General features: G+C 42.9%; 1 protein-coding gene across 23 annotated transcripts in view; it reads right to left on the bottom strand.

Annotated features, from left to right (window-relative positions):
* The window catches only part of FHOD3 (formin homology 2 domain containing 3), a 434,191-nt gene that overhangs the window by 370,867 nt on the left and 36,477 nt on the right, over nt 1–26,847 (bottom strand). For all 23 annotated transcript variants that reach the window (XM_074340102.2, XM_074340103.2, XM_074340106.2 and 20 more), the window contains exon 2: nt 11,552–11,658. In XM_074340102.2, coding sequence (XP_074196203.2) covers nt 11,552–11,658 — 107 coding nt within the window. The remainder of the gene's footprint in view (nt 1–11,551; nt 11,659–26,847) is intronic.

Here is a 26,847-nt window from a genome sequence, read left to right as displayed (position 1 = left end):
GGGCTTTCTTGCTTCTTGGTTTTATGGTTGTGTTGGAGGGGAAAGAAACACCAGGATACACTGTAACTATTGTGATTATGAATTCATAGTAATCACTGAAACAATTATATTTTTTTATTCTTGAGACCAGATAAGAGGGGCAAGCATAGTTTCAAAATGGTTTGGTGTTTGTTTTTTTAATTCTTTTAAAGGAGAAAGGAAAACCAGTTGCATAGTCCTACAAAAGTATGCAGTGGCCTTCAGCCCAGCAGCTGCTTGTACATAGAGACCTGCATTCAGCCCCTCACACCCCCGATGAGCCCCCCCTTCTTACTTTGTTCATTTGATTGTTTTACATTGGCTGTGTGCAAGGTACTAGTCTCAGGGAGCTTACCACAAACACACAACACGTTGCCCATCTTCAGAAGACAGGTCGGAGATTCCTATGAACACAGACTTCCTCAAACTTTCTCCCTCACACAACAAAAACCTTTTTTTCTCTCGACAGTCCTGATGTTGATACTCCTTCAATTCTTGTGATCACACTAGGAAACAAGTTTCAGTTGAATGCACTGAACTGAATTATGGAGCAGCCTTTTGTGTGAACTGCCAGGAAAGGTGTCCTGGGGTGGGGGCAGCCACCAGCAGGTGTGCAGCCTCACCCAGAGCTGGAGGCAGACACCACGGGACCCCTCGCAGTGGCCAGACCCTAACTATGAGAAATGGCACACCTGAAGTCCTCAAACTGGAGCACTGTCTGTAACTCATGTTTCCAGTGGTCATCAGTCAATAATAAACACCAAAAGAACAATAGACAAAGTACATGCTTTAGATGTCCCGAGTGGGGAAGCATGGGATGGACAGGGAAAACATTGCCGAGTACCTCAAGTTCTAGAGAAGTTCAAAAGGTCCCCTACTTTTATCTTCAAACAACTGCAAAGTTGCATTTTGAGGAAGTGCTTAAGTTTTCCCACAGAATTCTCCATTCCCACGGTGAGCGTGTGGGGTGGTAGCGCTGGGATTCCAGGCACGTGCATGAAAACTAGGCGTCTTTCTGAAGAGGCCATGGCAGGGCCATCACCCCCCCCCTCCCCCCGCCATTCTGGAGGCGCCATTTTTTTCTGTGCTTGTGTATTGAGAAACCAGGCAATCGCACTGGTTAAGCTAAACCCTGATGGAATTTAAGAGACCACAGAACAAAAAAGGTCTCTTTTTAAGTAGTTTTATCACATATAATTCCTCTGTTTCAATAGTCTACCTCCTTCCCTGCCTGTCCCTGCACACAAAATCCTACGATGGGAGAAATCTGTGTGGAAATTGTGTGTGTGGAGTTTTCTATGTGGAGCTGAGGGCTGTGGAAGCTCCCTGACAAGAGGAGGCCCCAGAAAGTACTGGAAAGGAGGGAGCCAGACAAGGCAGAGACAAGTGGTGGCGAGTGCAGCCAGGTCCTTCATTACAGGTGCCCTTCATCTCCCACCCTTTTCCCTCACCCCACCTCCGCTTTCTCCCACCTTTCATGTGGCCACTGTGTTACAGATGAGGAAAGCAAAGCTTGTAGAAATGGTGTAACCTCATAAAGTTAGATGGTGGGTAGAAACAGAACCGGGCCTGAAAGCAGTGTCTGACTCCAAATCACCAGCACCAGATCCTGCCTTTTGCTGTCCAGCTGCCTCACTATAGAACCTTCTTCCAAAGGATAGATACAAAGTATCGAGAAGCAGTTTAATCTCAACACTAAAGTTGAACAAAGAGGACATACATAAACAATTAAGATGCAATTATCTAATAAAATATTGGAAAACCAAGTATGAAAATAACACACCAGGAACCAAATAAGCTGTATCCTAAAAATTTAAGAATTACAGGAAGCTCAATGTTTTATTTCTATATAGTAAATATCAATGTACAGAGAACACCCATCATAAGGTCTGTTTAAATTTGATAGCTACCCTCCCTCTAGCATTATATTTTCTTATTAAGTAAAGGTGACATATTGAATAAAGGTTGATTTTTATGTATTTTGTCATGTATGGCCATCTCACTGCTATTATTGATTCTAAAAATATTTTGGCTGATGATTTTTTTTTTTTTTTTTTGGCTTCTTTTGGGGAGATAACCAAATCATCTGGTTAAAAATAAACATTTTATCCCCACTTCTATAGTAAATATGTCCTTGTCTACTGTTTTATGGCTAAAACTTTCAGAGGAAAATTAAAGAATCATGAGTATACACTCCCCTGCCCCAGTGGGATCTTATGTCAGTTTGGGTTCGGAAATTAATAATCATAATAGCTGCTAACCTTTATAGAATGCTTATCATGTGCCAGATAAAGTGCTAATCACTTTATACAGATTTGGTCTTCACAAAAGTCCTATAAGATAGATAACATTATTGTCATTTTAAAAATGAGTAAGTGGAGGCCCAGAAGGGTTAAGCAACGAAGCTGAAGTCACACAGCTAGAAAGTGACAGAAGTCAGACTCAACCTAGGCAGCCTGACTTTGAACCTGTGCGCCTCTCACCTCCCTACGGCTGCCTCCCAGATGGGGGGGTCCTTCATTCGTTCCCTCACTCCACACATGCTCGCTGGTGCCTAGTGTATGCTAGACTCTGTAAGAGGTGCACGAAGTACATTTTGCCTCAAAATGGCAACACAGCCATCCTGTCTGCCCTGCAGATTTTGGACTCAAGACTGCAACATCAATTCTTACCTGAATTTCCAGCCTGCTGGCCTGCTCTACAGATTTCAAATGTGCCAGTCCCCACAACGGAGTGAGCCAATTACTTGAAATGCATCTCTCTAGATAGACTAGATAGACCAGATAGACCAGATGGAGTCTATTCAGTAGATTAGATATATTAGACTAGATGGATAGACAGGTATCTCATTGGTTATATTTGCCTGGAGAACTCTAATACAAACTTTGGCATCTGCCTTCAGGGAGCTTCCATATTCCGAACATGAAATCAGTGAGAGACGGTCACTGTGGATTCAGTGTGAGCATTTCAGTGATGATCTTTTTCTCCCTGACATTGACGTGCTGTATCAGTTTCACAGCTGCCACTACTTCCAAATGCACCTGTTGGCAGTACCGTGATCCAGAAGGCAAAGGCAGTTTAGTTTGACCTGAAACTCCCCAGGGAGACTCAGATGCCATTCCTGCCTCTGCCAGGAAAACATCACTGGCTTCAGAGACCAGCCACAGCCAATTGGGTGCCCACATCCAAGGCCAGTGCTACCCAAGTGACAGGAAAATTATCCAAACTAGACGATCAATTCAAGGAGACTCCGATCAAGGCACACGTGCCAGGGACGTGGTGGAGTACCTTGAAAGGAACTTTCCAAAACTTCCTGGTTTCTTAGAATACGTAAGTTTCTCCTACAATAATGTCTGTGGCCTTGGGGGAGGGGAGGGGTGCAGTCTGATTTAACCAAGTAAGTCTCACAGAAACCCATGTGTTTCAGTTCTTTCCCTGTCTCTTAAGTGAATATTTTTACAATAACATGTAAGCCTGTGACTGTAAGAACAAATGCATACATTAATTTATTGAGTGGCACTGAAGGCCAAAAGATTTTTTATTGCACTTGCAGAAACGATACTCACAAATAATGCCTCCACTCAAATGAAAACGAAACTGTGATTTCAATCAAGAGTGGGATAAGTATGTTTGACCATGTGGCAGAAGCAGAAACTTCGGTCCCCTGAGCAGTTGCCCCAGGAATAAGTTTCCTTTTAGCAGCTTCTGGAGCTGTGAAACTCAGCCAGTCCTCTGCCAGAGGGATAAAGAGATGAAGAAGGATTCCGACCAGTCGTTAGCAAGAGAAAAGATAATGCCTAGCTAAGATTAATTTGCTCAAAAGCGCCAAGTCCAAGAGCACCAGCTGCCACCACATTCGTCTCTAGATGCATTCCAGTCTCCCCTAGTAGGCAGGAGAGGAAAAAGCATAGACTTTGAAGCCAGTTCTGTGATCCTATATGATTTACTTAGCCTCCGAGCCTCAGCTTATCTTGTAAAATGGTACAGTACTATTATGCCTGTGGTGTCATGTCTAAGAAACAAAGACTTACTCTTCTTCTCTTCTAAGAGTTTTCTAGGTTTATCCTGTCACTCTCAGGTGTCCCCTAATGGGAAGGAAGGCTTTGTTCAACCCATTCAAAACTCCCAGCTCCAATGCAATCCTGCTGCCCCTCCTTCTAAGCCCCCATTCTCTCCCTGACCTGCTTCCATCTGCCCACCCAACCATTCTTCCCCTTCCTCTCTCTCCAAGGACACCCTAAATCTCCTTACTATACGCCTGGCCTTGCCTTGGTCCTCTCACAACTTGATTTCTCTGTGGCATGGTGCTCTTAACTGCCCTTTCTTTGAAATTTTCTCTCTCCTTGCTGAGGCAGACACCGCTGGTTACCTACCTAATACCCATTTTCCCATTTTGTCTTACAAAAAGAATTCAATTTTGTTTAGGGTTAAAATGTACCCACCTAAAACTGCTTTCTTCGGTCTCCTTGCCCTGCAAGGGTGGCCATGTGACACAGTTTTCTTCAGTGACCTGTAGGTGGAAGTTGCTGGTAGAGCTTCTGGACAAGCTCTTTAAAGGAGCCAACTGAGCCAGCAGCAACATTTGCTCTTCACTCTTTCTACTTAGGCAGGGACCACTATTCACCCATAGTAACAGAGATAGAGGGTTAACTGAACACAAGCCCAGATTCATGGCATGAACTTAAGTTCTGGCCAACGGCATGTGAGAGAAAGCTATGTGTACAATGAATGGACATGCAGTCCTTCTGTCCATTTCCTTCTTCCTGGCAGCTGGAAGGCAGATGAGAAGGGAAAAGCTAAAGCAACTCTGAATGCAGAAACGGAATCCTCATCTTGAGGATGGCATAGCTGCTCTTCCAGTCCCAAGGATTGTCCACATAGGGGCTCTTACACAAGAAAGAAAGAAACTTCTATCTTCTTTAAACTGCCATATTTTGGAATCTCTTCGTTACAACAGAGAAGATATACCCGAACCAATACATGCTTCCCTGCCTTGATGTGATGCTGGAGGGAGAGCAGCCATATTGTAACTACAATGAAGCATGAAAGATGAAAGCCACACCCTAAGGATGGCTGAGCAGAAAGATAAAATTAGAGCATCTTGTAATCAATATATTATCCTTGAAACAGCCAATTATCCACTTTTTAAAAATAAACTTCATTTTTTTAGAGCAGTTACAGGTTTAAACTTCCTCCAAGGGAGCACCACCAGTCTCTCTGGTCCTTGATGTTTTTCACGTGGGTCCCAGGTCAATATTTCCCACCTGGCCACCTCCCACTTGAGTGTGGCTTGACATAACCTCAGACTAACATGTATAAACTCTTCTCCTCTCCCCAAATGGCCCCTACTCCATAACCTCACTACTTCTCTAAGTAGTCTGCCGTCTGTTCACTATACATCTAATTTCCTGTGTCCATTTTATTCTCCTGCTTCTCTCCACTCAACAGTATCCCATCTTCAGATTCCCAGCTCCCTGCCTGTCTCCCACTGGTTCAAGCCCAAAACGTCACTCCCTTCTCCTCCTCACAGCAGACCACATCTGATCCCAGCTTCCTTGCTCAAAATTCTGTCCACTCACTCCACCCTCTAGCTACTGTAATTTGAGGAGTTCCGTGACAGCTCCCTCTTTGCAGGTCAGTTCTCATCTAACTCCAACCCACACGATAAAGCCCAGCCTGGGCTACCCCACGCCTACCTGCTGCAGTCTTTGTCCCATTGTACAATCTAGAGTTTGAAGGTACTCGGGGCCTTTCAAATTTCACTGTCCACTCAGCACTGGAGTTTGTTCTTTCTTGTGTGGCTCACTGCAGCCCTTGCAGGACCGGTCTCCCTCACATAGTGGAATATCCTGGTGGGAGATTTAAAAAGAGTCTGGGCCTACCCGCAAGGTCTGATTTCATTGCTCCAGAGCTGGGCGTGGGAGAAACATTTTCAAAGTTCCTCAGGGGGTTGCAATACTCTCCAAGATTGAAAACCTGTGCTGTAGGTTCCTGACCCAGCATCCAACTACCTGGGGAACTTTTTAAAAGGCAAGCTTCTCAGACCCCTGCCAAACCTCCTGAAGCAGGCACCTAGAAACCAGCGTTTCTAAAGAGCTTTCTCCCAGGGTATTCAGAGGCAGCCGGCCTAGCACCGCCCCACAGTTGGTGTGCAGGGACCCCACTCAGCTGAGCACTGAACTCACCCTGATGGCACCTTTTGTTCGAAAGGGCCTGACGGTGACCAGGGGCAAGGCTTGGTGGTCTGCCCATGAGCCTTGCACAGCACTGAGGAGACAGGAGACCCTTAATACCCTTCACTGATTTGCAAAAAGCGCCTCAGACAACAAAACACCTGCACTCACAGCTGAAGATAATCACTTAAGAGGAAAGAGGGGGAAATTCTTCATTGTCTCCCATCCACATCCTAACCAGAATCTCCCTTATAACTTGTCGGGAGTTGTTTGTTGTTTGGTTTGATTTGGTTTTTCAGATTCCATATGTTTTTAGATTTAGGTTCAAAATGTGTTTTAGGTGATTTTCCATCCTACCAGGTCTAGAGGCAGAAGAAACCGGGCAAAGATGTGACTGGATAAGGTTAACTTTTGTATCACATAGTGAGAAGGGAAAACTGCTTCTTATTCCTTGAAATTTGACATTTTGGGATGCAAAGAACCCTTGAGGAATCTGATGAAAGGTTGTTGAAACACCTCTCCACCCAAAAACCCTGCAAAGGTTGTTGAAACCCCTCTCCACCCAAAAACCCTGCAAAGGTTGTTGAAACCCCTCTCCACCCAAAAACCCTGCAGTTTGTGGATTCTCATTCTACAAACTGTGCAGAAACCTCAGGGATTCATGGACCCGCACACACAGATCCTTGGGGCTCATGAGCTACAGGCTGAGAAGTTAGGTGTCTAAGGGTCTAATCAGAGCTCGCCCCAAACCCTTTCATCCCTCTAAGTCCACTGCAAAGCTGGCGGGGGCAGGCCCACTTCCTCCCAGCCCTTCCTGCCCCTGCCTGGAATCTCATCCTTCATTGCTGAGCCTCAAGCCTCACATAGCCAGGCCCTCCCCACGCCCACACCACAGGATTTCATCTGACTTTCCCCACCCCCACACAACCTTGTGGGGACAGGAGTGAGGGTGGGGTGAGTATTTACCAGCCCTTGCGGCCAATTTGGAAACTGAGACAGAAGCAGCAGCTGTCTTCAGGGCTGACCCTCTGGAGTCAACCTGTGTGTCCCGAGTTACTCAAAGGAAGGAGCACCGGGGTTGCTTACGCAACCACAACTGGTCCTCACCATGTCCCTGAAGCAGCCTCCTTCTCAGGCCCACTCTGAGCTCAGCCATGCTCCACCTACGGCCCGCTCCACCTCCCCTTCAGGGTTCACCTCGAACCCCACCTTCTCCGACAGTCCCTGTGGACCTCAGCTGGCACTAGTTTCCTTTCAGAGGCAGTGAGAATAGGAATAAGCAAAAGGGTGGGGTGGGGGGGTAGCGAGCTCTGCCCTGTGAGCAAGGCTCCAGCCTTGGTTTTCTTATTACGAAAACTAGATCTCAGAGTGATTGACTTGCATAGACCTCTCCAAGTCTAAAATCCAGTGATTCCCATTTCAGTGTATCACCCTCTCAAGTTTTAACTGCAATTATAGTAAGGGCTCCTCATTTTCAGTACGTATCATATCCTGAAAGAAAGCTTAACATTTTAGATACATCCTCACATTGTACCTCACAACAACCCAAGGAGGCAGTATTGTGAATATATTATCGCCACTTACAAGGAAACAGGTTCAGAGAGGTGCAATAACATCCCCATGGTCACACAGCCACAAGACTAACCTCAAGGCCTGTGTCCCTAATCGCTAAGCTATGCTGCTCTGTGCTTTGCTCTCCTCAGAGGCAAGAGACCCTGCTGGAATCCTTGTTGATACAGGCAGGGAAACAAGATTGGGTAATATTGTCCTCATGTTACAAATACTTTTATAAACTCCTATCAGAGGTGAAGTGGCTTGCCCAAGGTCACCATGGCAGGGTCAGGAATAATAATTCAAAGGCATCAGGGCTTCTGTTTTTGCTGCTAACTTCCCCGGCCCTGGAAAGCAATGAACAGACGTGGTTCCATGTTGCTAGCATAACAATTGCTTTGCCCTTCCACTTCTGAAGGTCTTTCTCCTCTTCTCTGATTAGCTATAGCTTAAGTGATAATTCTAAACAAGGAGTGACTTAATTTTCAGTTCTGGCACAAAAGAGTGGGTGAATGGACAAGAACAAAGAAACCAAACTCCTCCAGCAAGGAAAATTCACTCAGAACACACGACACGACACAAAAAAACATTACCATTTTCACAGAGCTTGTCACATGTCTTCATTAGATGGTTACAACTTTAGCAGATATTTTGCTACGATTTATGCCAAGAGATCAAGAGAAGAATGGTATTTCATTTGACCTTTTCATGCCTCAAAAGGGCAATCCTTAACTAGGAAGAAATTATATTTTAACTCCCATTCGTGGGAAACACAAGTTCTCAGGAACACAGACTTTGCCAAATGCCACTCTTCCAGGAGAGGATGCTCAGTGCAAGTGACGCTGCTAATGTGCCCAGACACCTCCCACCCGCAGGAGGGCTCAGCCTGCAGGCTGCTCCCAGCCAGCTCCCAGTAAACTGCCACTGGCTGCCAGCGCTCCGTGGTGGTATATGACCTGGGGATAGCCGGGGTGACCAGGCAATGCCAGGTCAGCACCATCCGAGCCTGCCTTCTGCAACTCAGGCCAGGGGCAGAGGGATCTCCCCACCAGAGATTACTAAAGGTGGCTTCTTCATGCTCTTCTGGACAAAGAGCGGTGTCATCTTGGGTACATTCCAAAGGACAAGGGGTGGCTCACCACAAACGAATACTATTTCAAAGACATAACCCCCACTCTGGGGTGAGTTGGGGGCACACTTGTCAAATGTGCAGCTATCCAGCAGCTTGTGGGGTACCTTCCCCTATTTGTAGTTGTCCATGTAGTGAGTCCTACCTACCTTCTCATCATAATTAATTTCCCAGCATGCCGTGCTACTAGGGTGCAGAAACATGGTCAAGGCTGCATCTATCAGATGGACCCATGGCCAGGTGATGATTCAGAAGGGAACACAATGAGTACTAAGCCCAGAGTGACCTTGCATCAGGGTCCCTGACTTTTGAGGAATGGCGGGGGAGGAACCAGCAACTGGATGCTGATATTGACAATGAGAGCTACAGTGTCAGAGCCAGAACATAGCACCTAACCCGTCTTCCTTGGAGCGACCCTGCAGTGCGGTTGGGTGCTATTTCAACTAGAGCCAGTATTTTAGCCTGGGACTGAAGATGTCCTTGCATGAACCAACCTTATGTCACCAAAGGTGCAAATGCAGATCCTGAGTAGGACCTAAAGTGCCTTTGCCAGATGCTCCTGGGATGGTGGAAAAATAAAGGCATATCTGGGAGATAATTGTGGATTTGTTTCCAGATCGCTGCACTAAAGTGAGTCTCGCAATAAAGTGAGCTGTAATCTTTTTTGCTGGTAGAGGGCCTTGCCTTCAATTTGTAAAAAAAAAAAAAAAAAAAAAAAAAAAAAGCAATATCTGGGCAGCACAAAAAAGTGAAGTGTAATAAAATGAGATATGTCTTACAGACATGAGAACTGGTCACACCTATGTGCGAACCTGGCTCCACCATCCACTAGCTCTGCTGCCCTATACGTGTAATTTAACTTCTGACCCTCAGTTGTTTCAAGTGAGAAATGGAGACAATAACATCCAACCACGTGACTGGTAAGAGAATGAACTATCAAACAAACATACCTTGAGTAAAGTGCCTTGTATAGTGGTTGGCATAGCACGTGCTCCATAAAGGTTATTTTCTTCCCAACTTTTAACTCTTGATACTGGTGTCTAATATATTAACAAATTTTTTCTAAGCTGCGATCTCCAAATCATTCAAATTTTGATCAGAAAAACGTCAAGCAGGACATTGTCTTTAAACATAACACCACTGGAGACATTGTTCAAGTTGACAATGACCTACTCATAACACGCCTGGGGTCTGTTGGATCAATGAGCTACTTCGTCATCCAATTAGACTGTCATCCAGCCTGAATTCTGACATCTTATATAAAGGGATATCATTGTCACATACATGGTTAAAATCTATAGCAATGGAATTTCCTCAAGTCTATCGGTCTAATGATATTAATTTTCAAAATGATGATGAGCAGAATCTGATGTGACTTAATAATGATACCCCTCACATGTGTGCAGCCTATAGGACTTTCCAGATGTTTACCCACATACTGTTGGTATGGCCCTTAGAATCATTTGGGAGCTAGGAAGGGCATCCTCAGAGAACCTTGCTGGTTCCTACCAAGGGCCCTGGTTTTCGTGGTGCTCATGGTTGTGACATTCAGGAATCCATTCTGGAATCCGGCCATTCACCTGGCCACCAATGTTCACTAAGTGCCTGTACTGTGCTGGGAAAATGCCAGGCACTTGATATTCAGACAGGCCCACTTCTGACCTAACAGAATTTTAGCAGCAGAGAAGGACAATGAAGGGGAAAGAACCATAAATTGTGACGGGCGATAAAGCAGGGGAAACCCAGGAAGTCATCAGTACACAGCGGAGTCAGGTAGGAACTAACACAAACAAGGTTCCCATTTTTCCTCATTTTTTGAGCCATTCACGAGAAATCAGCATTCCCAGATAATATTCATCTGACTGTCATATAGTTTTAACTCAAGCAAGGTAGCATACAAATCACTTTTGAGGAGGTCCCTGACCACAGATGAAGATAGCGGAACATTATTTGGAAAGCAACAGGAAACCCCTGAAGTTTTCTGAGGAGGAAGGTGATGAAATCAGAGATACACTTGGTTCTAGATGGAAAAGGAGGCAGGGGCCTCATCAGAAGGCTATTTCAATAATCTAGTAAATACAGGAATGGTTGATTGTATGGGTATAGTCCTACAAAATTTCCCTTTCTGTACACATCTTTGATTTTTTTATGTATATTGCTTTATTCAGACTCAGCAATCAGAAGTATTAAGGCATTCTAGATATAGGCTAAATATAAATTAATGTTGATTAACATAATTAATAATTATTTTCTCCACTGTAATGAGTTCAAAAGATGACACACTATAAAATGATCTACTAGGGCATCTGCCAAGACAACTAAATATCCAGTAAGTTATCATTAAAAACAATGTTTAAAACAGTTGTCAATCCACTAACATCTAGAAAATATTCATTATATTTGGTTTTAAAAAGGAAACTTAGTATGTTAATACCATATGCTTAATTAAACTATACCAGACATTTTCCTACCAGAGTAGCCTTGTCAAGAAGAGTTACTCAAAATGCAAAAGGGTTTGCAGTGACTACTGGTGAGTCATTTGCACCTCCCTTCTTTGTGCGTGACTGTGAGTGAAGAGAAGGTCAAAGCTATGGTGGTTTCTCCAGAATATTTTCCGGCCTCAATGTACCCCCATTTCTTGGAAGGTTAGGACCAGTCAGAAGGGGCGATTGTTGCTTACCCAGCGTCATCCTGGAAGCCTTCTAACTCATCCCGTTGCTCTGCCAGGGTGGCTTCCAAGTCCAGGTAGGTGCCATTGTGGGAAAGCTGCAGCGTGCAGTCGTCGAGCTACAAGAGAAAAAAACTATTAAGCCCAGCCTGCTCCTGGAACGGGGACTACATATGGAGAAATCCCATGTTTTGTTTAAATCAAGCATTATTCCAAAATTCAGTTCATACCTGGAAGAGGTAGTGTGTAGTACAAATAGATTAGCAGCAAACTGCATATGGAGGGGACAGATATGACACCTACTAAGGGAGTGGCATTGACAAGCCCCAATAGACATGGATGGGGGAGAAGAAGGAGCCCCTTGGGCACTGCGCCAATGCCACTTTCCTCTCTGAGGCTCCCAGGATAAGCTATGGATTTGGGGGGTGGAAGCCAAGATTACAATGTTGATGTGACCATAGATTAAGAGTCAAACTGGCAAATTTATTAGGGAAAACATGCTGTTTCCTTTGACTCAGTGAGAAGCCTACTTACTCAGATTCAGTGGTCATACTTGGCACATTATAATTAATAGTTGCTCAATAAACATTTTTACAATTGAACTGAAAGAGACACTCTCCATTTGAATGGCAGCATATCCAAATTACAACATACCACAGAGGATATTAGGTCTCCTTTTTACTAGTCTTATTTTCAAAAAATTTATTTAACAAATACTTATATGTTATTAATTACATTCCATGCATAATTCTAAGCATTTTGCATAAGTTACTTCATTTGATTGTCACATGAACCCTGTTAAATTCTATTGTTATTCCCATTTTACAGATGAAGAAATTGAGGCACAGAGAGAGACTAAGTTATTTGGCCAATGTCCCACCTGGTAAATGATGGAGCTGGGATTTGGATACCAGCAGTCTGACTCAAGATCATGCTTTCAACCACTAGGCCCTGCATCCTCTCTATGGCCTGAGATATACAAAGGACTTGAGAATATCAACCTTGCAATATGCAGCTATGTCGTCTGAGAGTTCTGGTGTGGCCAAGACAATGCCACATGTTTGCCCACCCCTTTCCCTTTTCTTCCAGGAAGCACAGACCATATATCCCAGCCTTATAGTTGGGCTTTGGCTGTGTAACTGACTATGAACCAATGGAATGTGGGTGGAAGTGAATAAGGCCCCAGTAGGCCTGGCCATCACACCCCTGCCAAACCATCCACCTTTCTTCTCTCCTGCGGCCAGATGTACAGGAGCCAGAGGAGGACTCCGAAGTTTAGAAACCAGCAGAGCTTTAGATGGAAGGAGCTTGGGTTCCTGACTCACTGCATGGAAGAGAGCACTTTGCTACCCAGACTCCACTGACCCACCTGGACGGTGACAAGAGCAAGACATTAGCCTTTGCAGTGGTGAGTCATGAAGACTTTGAGGTTGTTTGTGACAGCAGCCAGCATCACCTAACATCTAGAATGGTCAATACACTTAAAATTACAGGAAACTAATTTTACCAAAGATTAAAATTCACATAATGAGGAAATCCAAATACATAACTTCATGCTTAATTTCTCAGGCTGTAGGGTGGCTCTTATTATTCATCTACTTGGTGAGTTAAGGCTCTTATTGCAAAATGACAGGAGATTGGGGGAAAAGTGGAGGCAAATATGCAGCTACTTTAAAACATCTAGATAAATGCCTGATAATCCTCCTGCAGTAAATGAGATTTCAAACAAGGAATTAGTGTCTTCTGATAGAAAAGCTTTGCTTATTATCCTCAATAAGAGAAATGGAGACTGTCATCTTGTCTAGAATCAGCATCTCTAAGAGGCTGCTGATTCTTGTAGAGACCCCACCGTTCCGTGTTTCTGGTTATCCTCAACAGAATGAAAGGAATTTGTCCTTTATTATTTGTAAGAAACACCTAGTTAAATCATTTGAATGGGGTTAATCCTATTTGATCCACTTGTTTTATTTCTCTAATAACAAACTGTTCCTCTAGAGGCGTGCTGGTGAGGCTCAGCATTCTTGACTGGCATTTACAGATGGATCATCTGATCTGAGAAAGCATTTAAACCCAGGAATCAAATTGGCCAAACGCACAGTACTATGGTGTCAGAGGTGCACCCAGGGTTTGGGGGCAACACACAAGGGAGCTGCCTCCCCCAGTCTGCAGAACCAGCAGACAGAAAGGATTTCCTGCAGAAGGCATCTCCTGGGCCCAGCGTCTCCTAAGGACTGAAATCAGACTTCATCACTCCCAGGTGGAAAATTCCATTAGGAACTGGACCTGTTATCATGTATATTGGACCATGGGCACAGCTGGGATCACTGCAGCTCAGGCTAGCTTTTAACTCCTACAGACGTTATTCACTAATATAGCTTACTTGGTCTGTTCTGGTGATAGTATCAGCACATTTGCTTATGTCTAATCCCACGTATAATCAACAAACTGGAAGATGGGGATAATGAAAGCCCTTTAAGCCACAACAATTTCTTGTGACTCAGCCCCTAGAAACATGTGAGCCCGGAGAAAGAAGCTTTTGGCTACAGAGTTTCTGCTTCTCCTCTTCTCCTTGAGCGGGTCGGAGTGATTCTGGGACTGTGATCCACACTCGGGCCTGACAAGAGAACCAAGTGGGGAGAGGACATGCTGCTCCGGCGTGGAGAGAGGCAGAATGTGCACGCTTTTGTGGTATAAATACTCCCACCATGGCCGATCTCAAGCTAATCACTGAGGGTGAAGTTGCACAACAAATATGCAGCAGCTCATCAGTATATAGTACTTTTACCACACAGATACAAGAGACGTAAAAAAACCTCAAAGCATAATAGCAGTACTATGTAATCAAACAATTAAACTGTAGTTGACATATAATATTATGTTAGTTTCAGGTAAACAACATAGTAATTTGACATTTATATACTGTATAATGTGATCACCACGGTCAGTCTAGTAACCATCTGCCACCATACAAAGTTACTGCAATATTACTGACCTGTGCTGTATATTACATCCCCATGACTCATTTATGTTATAACTGGAAGTGTGTACCTTATTCTCTTTGTTTTTAATATAACATTATTGTACACGTATATCATTTAATTTTTAATAATGGCTACACTGAACAACAGGTTCACAAAACCCCCAAGAATGTATCAATCAGCCCTGTCGAGCCACCCAGGCCAGCTCCAATGGACACAACTTCTGGCCCTCCGGGTCATTAATTTGTGGCGCCAAAAGTGAAGCTCGCGGGGAGCGGAGACCCTGGCCTGGGCTTTCAGCCCTCATCACCCCACTAACCCTACGTTCTTTTCCTTAGTTAGGGCAGAGGTAGGGTTCCTGGTGGCCAGCGGATATAGCCTTCTCCTGACTGACAACTCTGACTATTTTGTACATCTCTCTACCACATACCTTCCCATTGTGTTCTCTTAGCCTGAGGTGAAGATCTGGTTTTCCTCAACACTCACCCTGGCCCACCAAGTGTCTGTCTGATCATGCTCCCGGCCAGCCCCAAACCACAACAGGAAGCCCCACAACCCCCCACCCCCCGGCACCCGCCCTAGCCTCCTGACAACAGGATCCCAAAAGCTTAGCAGAACTGCCTATTCTCATCATACCTCTCCTCACATTCAGGGCATCATTAACTATTAGCATTACCATAGCTCAATTTTAACAAAATTATATGTCAGACATGGGCTGGGCACCAAGGAACACAAAAACACTTCCTTTTCTCAAAGACCATTTTATTGAGTAAGTATGACACACAAATAGAACACAGAAGAGGGGGGGAAAGCCATTTAGACCAACTGTCAAAAGGTGTGGAAGTTTATTCTCAGTTGTATTCCTTCTGTATAATGAGCAGCCACAGCCTCCTGAGACCCAAGCATCCCCCATAAAACAGCCCATCTCCCTTCCAGGAGAAAGGCTGCCATTACTTCCTGAGCCAGTGTCACAACCCTGCTACCCCTGCCTAATGATCGGGACATTTGTGCTAACAAGTCCTTCAACTGAAACAGAAAAGATGAGTTTATGCCTTTTTAATCCCTTAAGAAGTATGTGTGGAGTCCTCACAGTGGGGCTACAGGAAGAGGGCAAAGTTAGGCATTGCCTCCCTTAGCGACACGTGAGCCCAAAGCGGGTCCCAACAACACAGGCTGCCTGTGAAGACACCAAACAAATCAACACACATGGCCCGCTCCCCTCCCCCACACAAGCCCCTCCTCATCGTTACACCAGAGACACGAGATCAACATTTAAACTATCAAAGGAAGGAGCCAAGGAGTAAGAATAAAAGGCTTCTTTGCTGGACTGACACATTGAAACAGTAAAATCACAATATTTGGGGAGGTCAGCTTTAGGTGTTATTTTGCAAATACCCGTTGATAGGTACACTAAATGAATTCTTCAATCTTGTCTGGGACATACTTACGTCAGTTATAAAAGAAGACAACAGGGTGAGTAGGCAGTGAGTGGAGGTTCATTCCAATCTGGTTATTATAAATCTTCAGATGGAAATAGCCAGACTTTGCCTATAGAGTGAAGGACTCAAGACATCTCCCTGCCAGACCAGTTCCTGACGGGAACCTCAATTCCTACTTACACGGAGGCAACCTGATCCCCTCCCTTGGCCTCTCATGTCAACTGTCTTCCCGAATGACTTAAGGGCCCTGGAATTTCCTGACTCCAACAATTTTCATGTCAACCCTGATCCCCTGGCAGGGTTGTACCCTGTACTCCTTTCTTGGCTGTAGGTTCAGTGGCCCGGACACAGCCGGGCACTTCAGGACATAAGACAAAGCCGGAGCCACTGGGAAGATAACGTTACAGGGCTATTATAAAAGTGCGGCCGTTAGGGAGGCTTAGAGGCAGTGACAGTGGCACTGCAGGAAGACTTCAGATCAGGTTGCAGGCTATAAATTCGTGGCCAGGATCCTGGTGGGGGGCAGGGTGCTCAGGGCAGAATCAGTTACAGATCTACAAGAGGGACCCTTCCAAATATCCTGGAATTCTGCGCGGCTCCGCCCGGGTCAAAGCAGACCATGAAAATGGGCCCTCAATCTCTGGAGACATAGAAAGAACCCTCCACTCCCTGCAGACAGTTTGCACAAGGTCACTCTGGGGTTCTTTTGACTGTTTCTACAAAGAAGACACTGCATTCAGAAAGAAAGGGCAGACTCACCATCCTGGAAGGAAAAAAAAAAAAAACAAACAAACATCTAAAACAAGGCTGATGTCACGTCTCGATTTATATATTCTTTTCTTTCCTTCATCCAGTGAAGTGGCACGTTACTGGGGTGGTTTAATCATTACCTAGATTTGGCATCAGGTCTAGAGTGATCCTTAGTCCAGGCAATAAAATTTATGTGTAACTCTGAAATAGACTTACATAGAACTGTTCTATAAATATACACGAGGACTATCCATTAAAGTAATTTGGGTAATGTTCAGAAGTGGGAAAATATATGCAGATTTCGAAAAGAAAAAAAATAAACCTAAAATAAATGTCATTTGCTTATGTCATTAAATTGACTCCTCCCGTCCCTGAGTCTGCCCCCCTTACAATGTGATTTTGCAGCTCCCTCCATCAAGAAGTGCTCTTTCTCTACTCCTGGAAGCTGGGCTGGCCTGTGTCTTGCTTTGGCCAACAAGGAAACAAATGTGACAGAGCAGAGACTTGAAAGATACTTGCTCACTGGGGCTGTCCTCTCGTACTGCTCGTGGAACTCTGCCACCACACGAAGAAGCCTTAGTCAGCCGCCAGGACGCCTCACTGCTCCGGCGGCCCCCACTGACAGCCTGCCAACTGCCACACACCGAATGAGTCCCGTCTGTATCATCAAGCTTCCAGGTGACCCACCAGCTGATGACAGACACAGGAGAGAGCTCAGCACGGGTGGGTCAAACGGGCCCAAACCAGAGGAACTGCCCAGGAGACCACAGACTAGTGAGCAACATTTTATGGTTGTTGTTTTAAGTTAATCTCCTCTACCCATGAGGAAAGACCCACAACAGACAGGCAGCCAGCCAGGATTGCAATTTCACACTCAAAGTGCTCAGTGCCGGGATCAGTGGTGGGTGACAAGCTGGCCCCACCAAGGTGCCCTCTGAATGAGCCATGACACTCCCAGCTCAAGGCAAGAATGCCACCACCATGCCCAGCCCTCAGATGCCACAGAGCATACATGGCTGGCACTGCCCCTACCCCTCCCGGAGCCCAAGCTCAGCTGTGGACAGAGCACAGCAGCAGTTGCTGGGTGGAAAGGCCTGGAACAGAGGAGTAGGCAAACAGCTGCAAACGCCTCCCAGGGAGGTGAGGAGAGGTGAGCTGCGGCTCCAAGACCCCAGAGCGTGTTTCATTATCTCATTGTACTTCACTTACAAGATGCATATCCAACGATAAAAGTATGAAGACTTTCAAGACAGTAACTGCAAGCACAGCACCCTTCTGACTGCACTGGTCACACACCCACGAAGCCAGCCCTGCCCTGGCTCAGCCATAAAGCGCTGCTGGGGCCTCCACTCGCTCCAGTGCTGGGTTTACTGTGAGCCCCCTGAGCACCCCACTTCAGGCTCTTCCCAGCTCTAAGAGCTGTACGAAGGCAGTCAGCGTGTGGCGGTGGGTCAGTCCTAAGAGAGCTACACCCGTGTCTCCCTCAAATGGTGCTTCTGTTGTTAGGCAGTCATGAAGCTTGTGGCTTCCTTCAACTTTCTGGTTCCTTTTAAAGGCAGCAGAGACAAGAAACTGGACTTAGACAACACAAAAAAAGAAGTTAGGAAAGAGGGCTTTCCAGCAAGCAGTGCCACATGTCCCTTTCAATTCTAAATAATACCTCCACAAAACCGTGGTTCAGACATTCAAGCTTTTGTGGGCTATGGTGGCCCCAAGCCCATAATGACCACCTCAAAGGGACAAGGTGGAGGGCACACATGCTGTGGCTGCCGTCTGCCCTTTCCTAAGATGGGTAGTGAGGACACGGCATTCATTTCATTATCCTTCAAACTATACACATCCTTCATGCTATTCCTTTGTGTGTACAATACACTTCACAATGGGAAAAAAAAAGATTCATTTCATATAAAGAGATAATTTACATATGAGGTGTGATCATAAAATATGGTGAATGTTTAATTTTTAAAAATTTATTATAGGAAAAGATACATTGCCATTAATCCCCTCAATATACTCCCCCTTGCTTTGAATACACTTATCCCATCATTCTTGCCACTTTCTGAAGCAGTTCTGGAAGTCTTCTTTTGTGCGTGTCTTTAGTTGCGCTATTGTGGCTGCCTCGATATCCTGAATCATTTTGACTTTGGGAAAGAGCCACAAGTTGCACGATGCCAGATCCAGTGAATAAGGTGGATGAGGACACACCATAATGTTTTTATTTGACAGAAGCTGCCGTCAATGTTTAAATGTATTTTTTTTATCACACCTCATATTTAAAAATTACAAGTTAACACTTGGCTGGTTTTCTTAAGAGAAAGATGCAATGAAACTAATTTACATAATATCAGAAGAAAATAGGTTCTATTGGCTAACTCCAACAAATCGTATTAAAACATTTAAATGGGTCCATTTAGCCTCTTTGGAACAACATACACATCTTGGGTACTTTAATAAAAGTTTTAAGACGAAATACAGGGACATTTTTGAGGATCCAACATATATGGGTCATGAAATAATATGAATATATTTACTCTGAAATCAGTTGGATTTTACTTCCTCAGAAACCTTTTAATGAGTCATGTTATTTGAGGCCGCCAACCTCAGTGAGAGAAGCAATGTCCTTAAATTGATTTAGGCAGTTTCCAAATCAAGTCCCAGATTTCTATTTAAGTCAAAGAATTGCACAGCTCACCCAACAAAGACAAAGGTCTCTGCAAATTCTGTAAGAAAGACAAAGGCCGGGTTTCTCCCATTAAGAGCTTAAACCAAGGGTGTGTGAGAATCTGGAAAATATTTGAATTCTTTAAAAGACCTTTTTATCATTAAATAAATAACCAAAAATGCATTAAACTTCTCTCTTAAAATATCTGGATGATATTTACTTATCTTTACAGGTACCTTTTTCCATTTTGTTTCACTTCAGTCAAGTTGAAAACTAATGTCGGCATTGTGGTTCAGGATTATTATTGATCCATTATCATTCATTCATTCATTCATTCATTCTTTCTTTCTTTCTTTCTTTCTTTCTTTCTTTCAATCATTCAAATTAGTGATCCTTTCCTGTGCTCCTTCGCTGCACCAGGCACTGTGCCATGTCCTAGGGAGCCAGCCATAAGTACTACAGGCCAGGTCCCAGGGCACTCAGGGCTGTGGATGGGACAGATCCCCAAACAATTGGTGGCAGTTCAAGCAAATGAGGCCGATGAGTTAATCACCTTTATTGTTTCTGTTCCTGTTTTCATTGAGGAAGGAGTGCAGGTAGTGGGGAGCTGAAGTATGATGAATGCACAAGCTCTGACAAGAGTTGGAGTAGTTCAGGCAATGAAAGAAGAAAGGCCAAAGGCTCCAGAAGGGGAGCTTTCTGGTCCCAGGAGATTTTCGACTTTTTTCTAGGGCAACAAGAAGCCATGATATGGTTGTAAACAGATGCATGCAAAACCCGCTTTGCAGTGTGGGAATGGAAGGGAGAAGACAAATGAAGAGGCCACTGCTGGAATTGGGGGTGATTTGTAGATGGCTTGGACCATCATGAAAGCAATGGAAATGGAAAGAGGAAAAGGGAGAATAGTGATACAGGTAAAGAGAGGAAAGGAAGAAAGGAAACATCAAAATGACTTGATGTTTGGTCAAATGTGGCGGTATCCAACAGAGGGGCAAAATCTTGAGTTTCTTGCTTGAGCAAATTAATAAACAATGGTATCTTTTACAAACATGGCAAACATTAAACAAAAAGCTACTGGGGGCAGGAAGATAGGATAAAATTGGGATAGTTTGTTGTTGTCTTTACAGGTTATGTCTAACGCAACTTGAGACATTGAGAAATAGATTTTGGGAAATTGATTTTTGTGCATGAATGAAAACTTGGCAGTTGAAATCCCACAAGTACATTGACGTACCTAAAGATAGCAGCTAACTTTTTGTGTCCTGAGGATCTGTAGTGGTATCCTCTTTTTCATTCCTGATATTGGTAATTTTTGCCTTCTCATTTTTTTTTTCTCTAACAGTTTAGGAAAGATCCTTTATTCACTTATTAGTTTTTTCAAAGACCCAACTTTTGGTTGCATTGCTTTTCCACTATTTTAAGTTTGTTTTCTATCTCATTAATTTCTGTTCATATCTTTGTTATTTCCTTCCTTCTGCAGTCTTTGTATTTAATATGCTGGGTTTTTCTAACTTCTAAAATCTGGATATTTTAAGTCTTTCTTCTTTTCTAGCTTAATTTCACTTTGGCCAGAAAATATACACTGCATGATTACAATTCTTTGAAATTTCTTGAAACTTATTCTATGGCCCAGTGGAAAGGATGTATATGCCACAGCTGCAGTGTTAAATGGGATTCTCAAATATCTTCTATCCTTACTGCTTTTAATCTGCTTATTATATAGAGAAGTATATTAATTTCCCACTACAACTGTGAATTTTTATATTTTCCTTTCAATTCTGTCAATATTTACTTATTTTTTATATACTTTTTATATACTTTTATATACTTTTTTACTTACTTACTTGTATTTCCTAGTGGACTAACTTAACACTATGAGGCTTCCTTCTTAACTCTACTAATATTTCTTACTTCGAAGATTTTGTCATCTGCTACTAGTACAACCATACTACCTTCTTTTGGTTAACGCTGCGTGGTTTATCTTTCAGTCTTTTACTGACAATATTTGGTGTCCATATATATTTAAGATGTGTCTCTTGTAAGTAGAATATAGTTTTTTTAATCCAATCTGACAAACTTAAAGTAGTCAATCAAAGTCTATTAACCTAAAGTAATAAATGATGTTTGGGTTCAAATCTAAATGTTTAGTATTTTATTTACATGTTCTAATTTCCTTTTTCCTCCTGTCTTGCCATCTTTTGGTTTAATCTACTATTCTTTATTATTACATATTTCCTTTCTACTATTCTATTTATTCCTAATTACATATTCTTTCATTAATTATTTTAGTAATTTACCCCATCACATGGCTTCTTGATTCGGCAGAACCTACTATATAGTATCACTTCCCAGGTAATCAGGTGGCCACTAGACCACTTTAGTATGGTCTATGCCTTTTGAGATATTGAGAAACGTATTTTGAACTCCAGGACATAGTATTATTTGGGACAGTCAATATTCATTTAAATTTACATACATATTTACTTTGTCTCTTGCACACCATTCCTTCCTGCATTTCTGTGCTTCTACTTGTGATCATTACCTTCTGCCTAAAGAACTTGTTGGGATTTCTTTAGTGATAGTCTGCTGCCAACAAGTTACCTCAGTTCCTGTTTTCTAGAAACACCTTTATTACACTTCCATTTTTTGGTAACAGCTTTATTGAGATATAATTCACATACCATATAATTCACCATTTAGAGTGTACAATTCCTGGCTTGTAGGATAGTCACAGCGCTGTGTATCCATCACCACAATCAATTTTAGAACATTTCCATCACTTCACAAAGAAACCACATACCCATAAGCAGTAACTCCTCATTCCTTCAAACATACCACCTCTAGCTTCTAGAAACCACTAATCTACTTTCCATCTCTATAGATGTGCCTAGACATTTCTTATAAATGGAATCACACAATACATGTTCTTTTGTGACTGGCTTCTTTCACTTAGTATAAAGTTTTCAAGGTTCACCCATGCTATATAACATTTACTTCATTCCCTTTATTTCCAAATAATATTCCATTATATGGCTATTCGTTTGATTTATCCATTCATCAGTTGATGGACATTGTGTTGCTTCTACTTTTTGGCTATTATGAATAATACTACTATGAACATTTGTGTACAAGTTTTTGTATAGACATGTATTTTTATTTTTATTAGGTATATATACTTAGGAGTATAATTGCTGGGTCACATGGCACCTTTATATCTGACATTTTGAGAAACTGTTACACTGTTTTCCAAAGCAGCTACACCATTTTACATTCCCACCAACAATGAGTTCCAATTTCTCCATATCATCACCCATGCTTATTTTTTTCTTTTTTTTTTTATTAGTATAGCCATCCTAACAAATGTGAAGTGGTATCTGATGATTTTGATTTGCATTTCCTTCATGACTAATGATTGTAAGCATCTTTTCATGTGTTTATTGGTCATTTGCATATCTTTTATGGAGAAATGTCCATTCAAATCCTTTGCCCATTTTTTTAATTGGGTTACTTGTCCTTTTTTTGTTGAGTTGTAAGAGTCCATTACATATTCTAGATACAAGTCCTGTATCACATATGTTTTACAAAAATATACTCCCAATATATGGGTTGACTTCTCACTTTCTCAGTGGTGTCCTTTGAAGCACAAAAGCTTTTAATTTTCATGAAGTATAATTTACCTTTTTTTTCTTTTGTTGTTTGAGCTTTTGGTGTCATAACCCCTTCACTTTGAAGGACATATTTGCAGGATACAGAATTCTAGATTAGCAGTTTTCTTGGATACTTACAAACTGTTACTCCACTATCTTCTAGCTTACATCATTTCAGTTGAAATATCAGCTGCCAGTCTTATTGTTGTTCTTTTGAAGATAACCTGTTTTTCTCAGGATGCATTTAATATTTTCTTTGTCATTAATTTCCATCAGTTGTACTATGAATTGTTTATATGTGGTTTACCTTTTTGTCTTGCTTGGAGTTTATAGTGCTTGTTGAACTGTCATTTGTTGGTTTTGGAAAATCTTGGCCCTTATCTCTTCACATATCGCTTCTGCCTCATTTTCCTTCTTCTCCCATATTGGCACTCCAATAGCTGTATTTTAGAACTATGCCCCATATGCTTATTGTGTTCTTTTCTGAGTTTTTCCATGTTTTGCTCTCCATAAATTCATCTTAAAATCTTCTACTGACCTATATTCCAGATAATTTTCTCTTCATCTGTGTCTAATCTTCAGTTGAACCCATCTACTCCATTCTTAATTTTTGTATTTCTCATTTCTAAAATTTCCATTTGCATCTTTATATTGTATATCTCTGTTTTGTTTTGTTTTGTTTTGTTTTGTTTTGTTAAGATTCTCTATCTTGCCTATTTTCTTGAATGTATTTACCATAATTGTTTTAGAGATCATATCTCATAACTCTAGTATCTGTATCATATATTTCTATGGTCCCCACACGTTGGTCACATTTCTGGATATACCAGCTACATTTGAATACAATTATTGTTCATGAAAAAATTCCAAGGCCCCAGGTATTATCTTTCTCCAGAGAGGACTTTCCTTAGCTTCTGGCAAGCTGTAGAGTAGATCACCTTAATCCAATCAAGGACTGAACTCACTCAAAACTGGGTTTCAGTCTTTGCAAACCTAGTCCGTTTTCAGTTAACCCTTAGTCCTAGGGGCTAATCTTTAGAGGTCCCAACAAAATGCACAGAGTATTTATTACAATCCATCTAGTACCTTCTAATCTCTCTTTTTCTCCCCAGTACTATAAAACTCCTAATAGCTTTGCTTAATATCTCGGCCTCCTCACAAGTCACTTTCTACTTGCCTTTGTAGTTTCTGCATCTGCCACTGATGACGTGATAAATGCATCAAGGTGAAAAGCAACTTAGAATGTCAGACCCATTAAGTTTTAACTCAGTGAGTCTCCCTTCTCTCTGGGTTTTGGCCTCCCAAGTCCTGGTTGCCTTGGGAGCTCTCTGGTGCCTTCAAATAGATGTGTTTTGGTCCTCTGTCGACCTTATCTGTTTGTTCTGGGTAGGAGTATTAGTCTCCTACAAGCTAGTTCTTTACAGCCAGAAGCAGAAGCCAAAATACCTGACTTTTAACAGTGAAAACATTTACTGTCCACTTGACATAAACTAACGTGATTATTTAATTTTCTCATACAAGCTGCGAGGAAGGTATTATTATTTAGTCTCATCTTATAATTGATGTAAAACTGTGGCACACAAGCTAACAGAAAACTGTAACTTGACCAACCAACTTGCCCAAGATCACCACAATTAGAAGCAACGGCACCAACACAGCCTGGCTCCTGATACTGGTTCTTAGCTATAACAGAATATAGGATGAGGAGGAAAGAAAGACACAGGTTTAAGCCTTCTGCAATTCCAACATTTAGAGACTGAGCCAAAGAAAAAGAGACTGAGAAGAGTGACTAAAGGGACCAGAGGAAAACCAGAAGGTTGTTCTCTATAAGCCGATGGAGGAGAGTGTTTCAAGTAGAACATGGCCAACTGAGGCACAGACTGTAACAACTTTCATCTGAAGATAACTGGGTTTAGTGTTGCCAGCTCCTCATCCCTCCAAATAAAAATTAAAATCTTTGCTGAGATACCAGTACATCTCATCCTTCTGCAAACATTCACTGAGGACACACTGTCTCAAGTGTCTCCTGCTTATTTGGCCTGCCAAAGTGAGGCAGCGCAAAACACTCCTAAATAGCTAAACCACGTAACCAAATTTATGTAGTTAAAGTGGAATGCTTAATAATTAGAGAAACCATGCAACTATAATAGTTCTGATTCTCTTTAAAATCTTCAAAATTCTTACGTAAAATTGACAAGTTAATTTGAAATATATTATTGCTTTAGTCTTCAGAAATCCCTGTTATTCACATTCACTGAAATGAAAACACTGAAATATATAAAATACAGAAATTTGTCAATATAATGCAAGACTTTGGATATTCCAATAGGAGCGAAGCACTGGTGAAATGGGGCGAAAAGAGAAGATCTAGGGGAAGAAGCACATTATTTCACACAATGTGAGCCGCCAATAAAATAGATCCACCAAGAATAGGATTTACACATACAGTCATCCAGGCCAGCTTTATAATTTGCAAGGCCCAGTGCAAACTGAAAATTTGGGGTCCCATGTTCAAAAAGCAGGAAAAGAGACTCAGACAACAGTTTAGTGGTTACTAACCGGGTAGGAGGGTGGTAGAGGAGGGTAAAAAAGGTTAAATACATGGTGATGGAAGGAGAACTGACTCTGGGTGGTGAACACACAGTGTGATATGTATTAATAGATGATGTATTATAGAAATGTACACTTAAAACCTATATAATTTTACTAACATAGGTCCCTCTAATAAATTTGCTAAATAAATAAATTTTTAAAAGCAGGGAAAACTCTTTCTCAGCAGTCTCTCCTTCGACCTATCCTGGTGGCGTTGTTGTTGTTGTATTTGCTATTGACTATTGTGTTTCCTGGGGCTCGGGGATACTCACTGGGCATGTGTAGACCCTCATAGGTGCCCACAGCCATGCCCCCACGACTCAGCACAAGGGGCACAGGCCTGCTCCCAGGCCCCTGCTGGGACAGAGGACAGTGGAAGTCGCTGGCTGAGGCAGGCTGGGGAGCCTGCAGCAGAGAACCTGGAGAGGTGGGGAGGCAAAGGCAGGCAAAGCCATGTAAGAGCAGAGGTTCTGAGCCCTCAGCACTCTCTCTGTTGTTCCATCAGCCTTCACTTAAAAGACACAAAAGCAAAAATAAAATGATTAAGAATTTCAAAACTGTGATGCTATGCAGCACTAAACCCCAAGTGCAGGGCCCTGTGGAACAACACTGGTCACACGCCCAAGAAACTATCCTGGGGCCACCACTGAATGCTGCCTTTTGGGTTCTGGGCTGGGAGACAGAAGGGGCCAGTGGGCCTACCTGCTCCTGTGTCTCTCATCTGCTTGTGCTACTGCATGGTGGGGCCTGTCATGCAGAAGCCCTACTGCCCAGTGCCTCTGCCATGCCTACAACAGTGGATCTGTAGCTTCTGTGCACACAGTAACCTTTTGGGGAGTGTGTCTAAAAGAGAGATTTCCAAGTCAAACCCCAATATTCTAATTCTAAAGGTCTGGGTGGGAGGGGCTCAGGACCCTGCTCATTTCCCACCATCTCCAGGTGATCTGATGCAGGTGCTGTGATCTGATGGGCCTGGGGTCCACTCTGAAAACAGGTGCCAGAGATACCTCACCTTAGCTCCCCTAGGGGAGGGCTTAGGATCAAGAGCAGAAACTTGCAGTAGGGGGAGGGGGGAGAAGGTCCCCATCTCTTTGGCACTTTTCCCTCTTCACCCAGTCCCTAGCACCGCCTTCCTACTCCACCACATTTGTGTCAGTGTTCTCCATGCTGAGCGAGTCTGTCTCGAGGTCCAAGTGTGTAGCTATTAATCCATCGCCCTCATGAAAATCCACTGATATCC

This window comes from Rhinolophus sinicus, chromosome 4, assembly GCF_057876585.1.
Source record: "Rhinolophus sinicus isolate RSI-liver-muscle chromosome 4, RSI-T2T, whole genome shotgun sequence".
Taxonomy (NCBI): Eukaryota; Metazoa; Chordata; class Mammalia; order Chiroptera; family Rhinolophidae; genus Rhinolophus; species Rhinolophus sinicus.
Note: the sequence above shows the minus strand (reverse complement) of the source record. Positions and strands in the feature narration are given on the sequence as shown.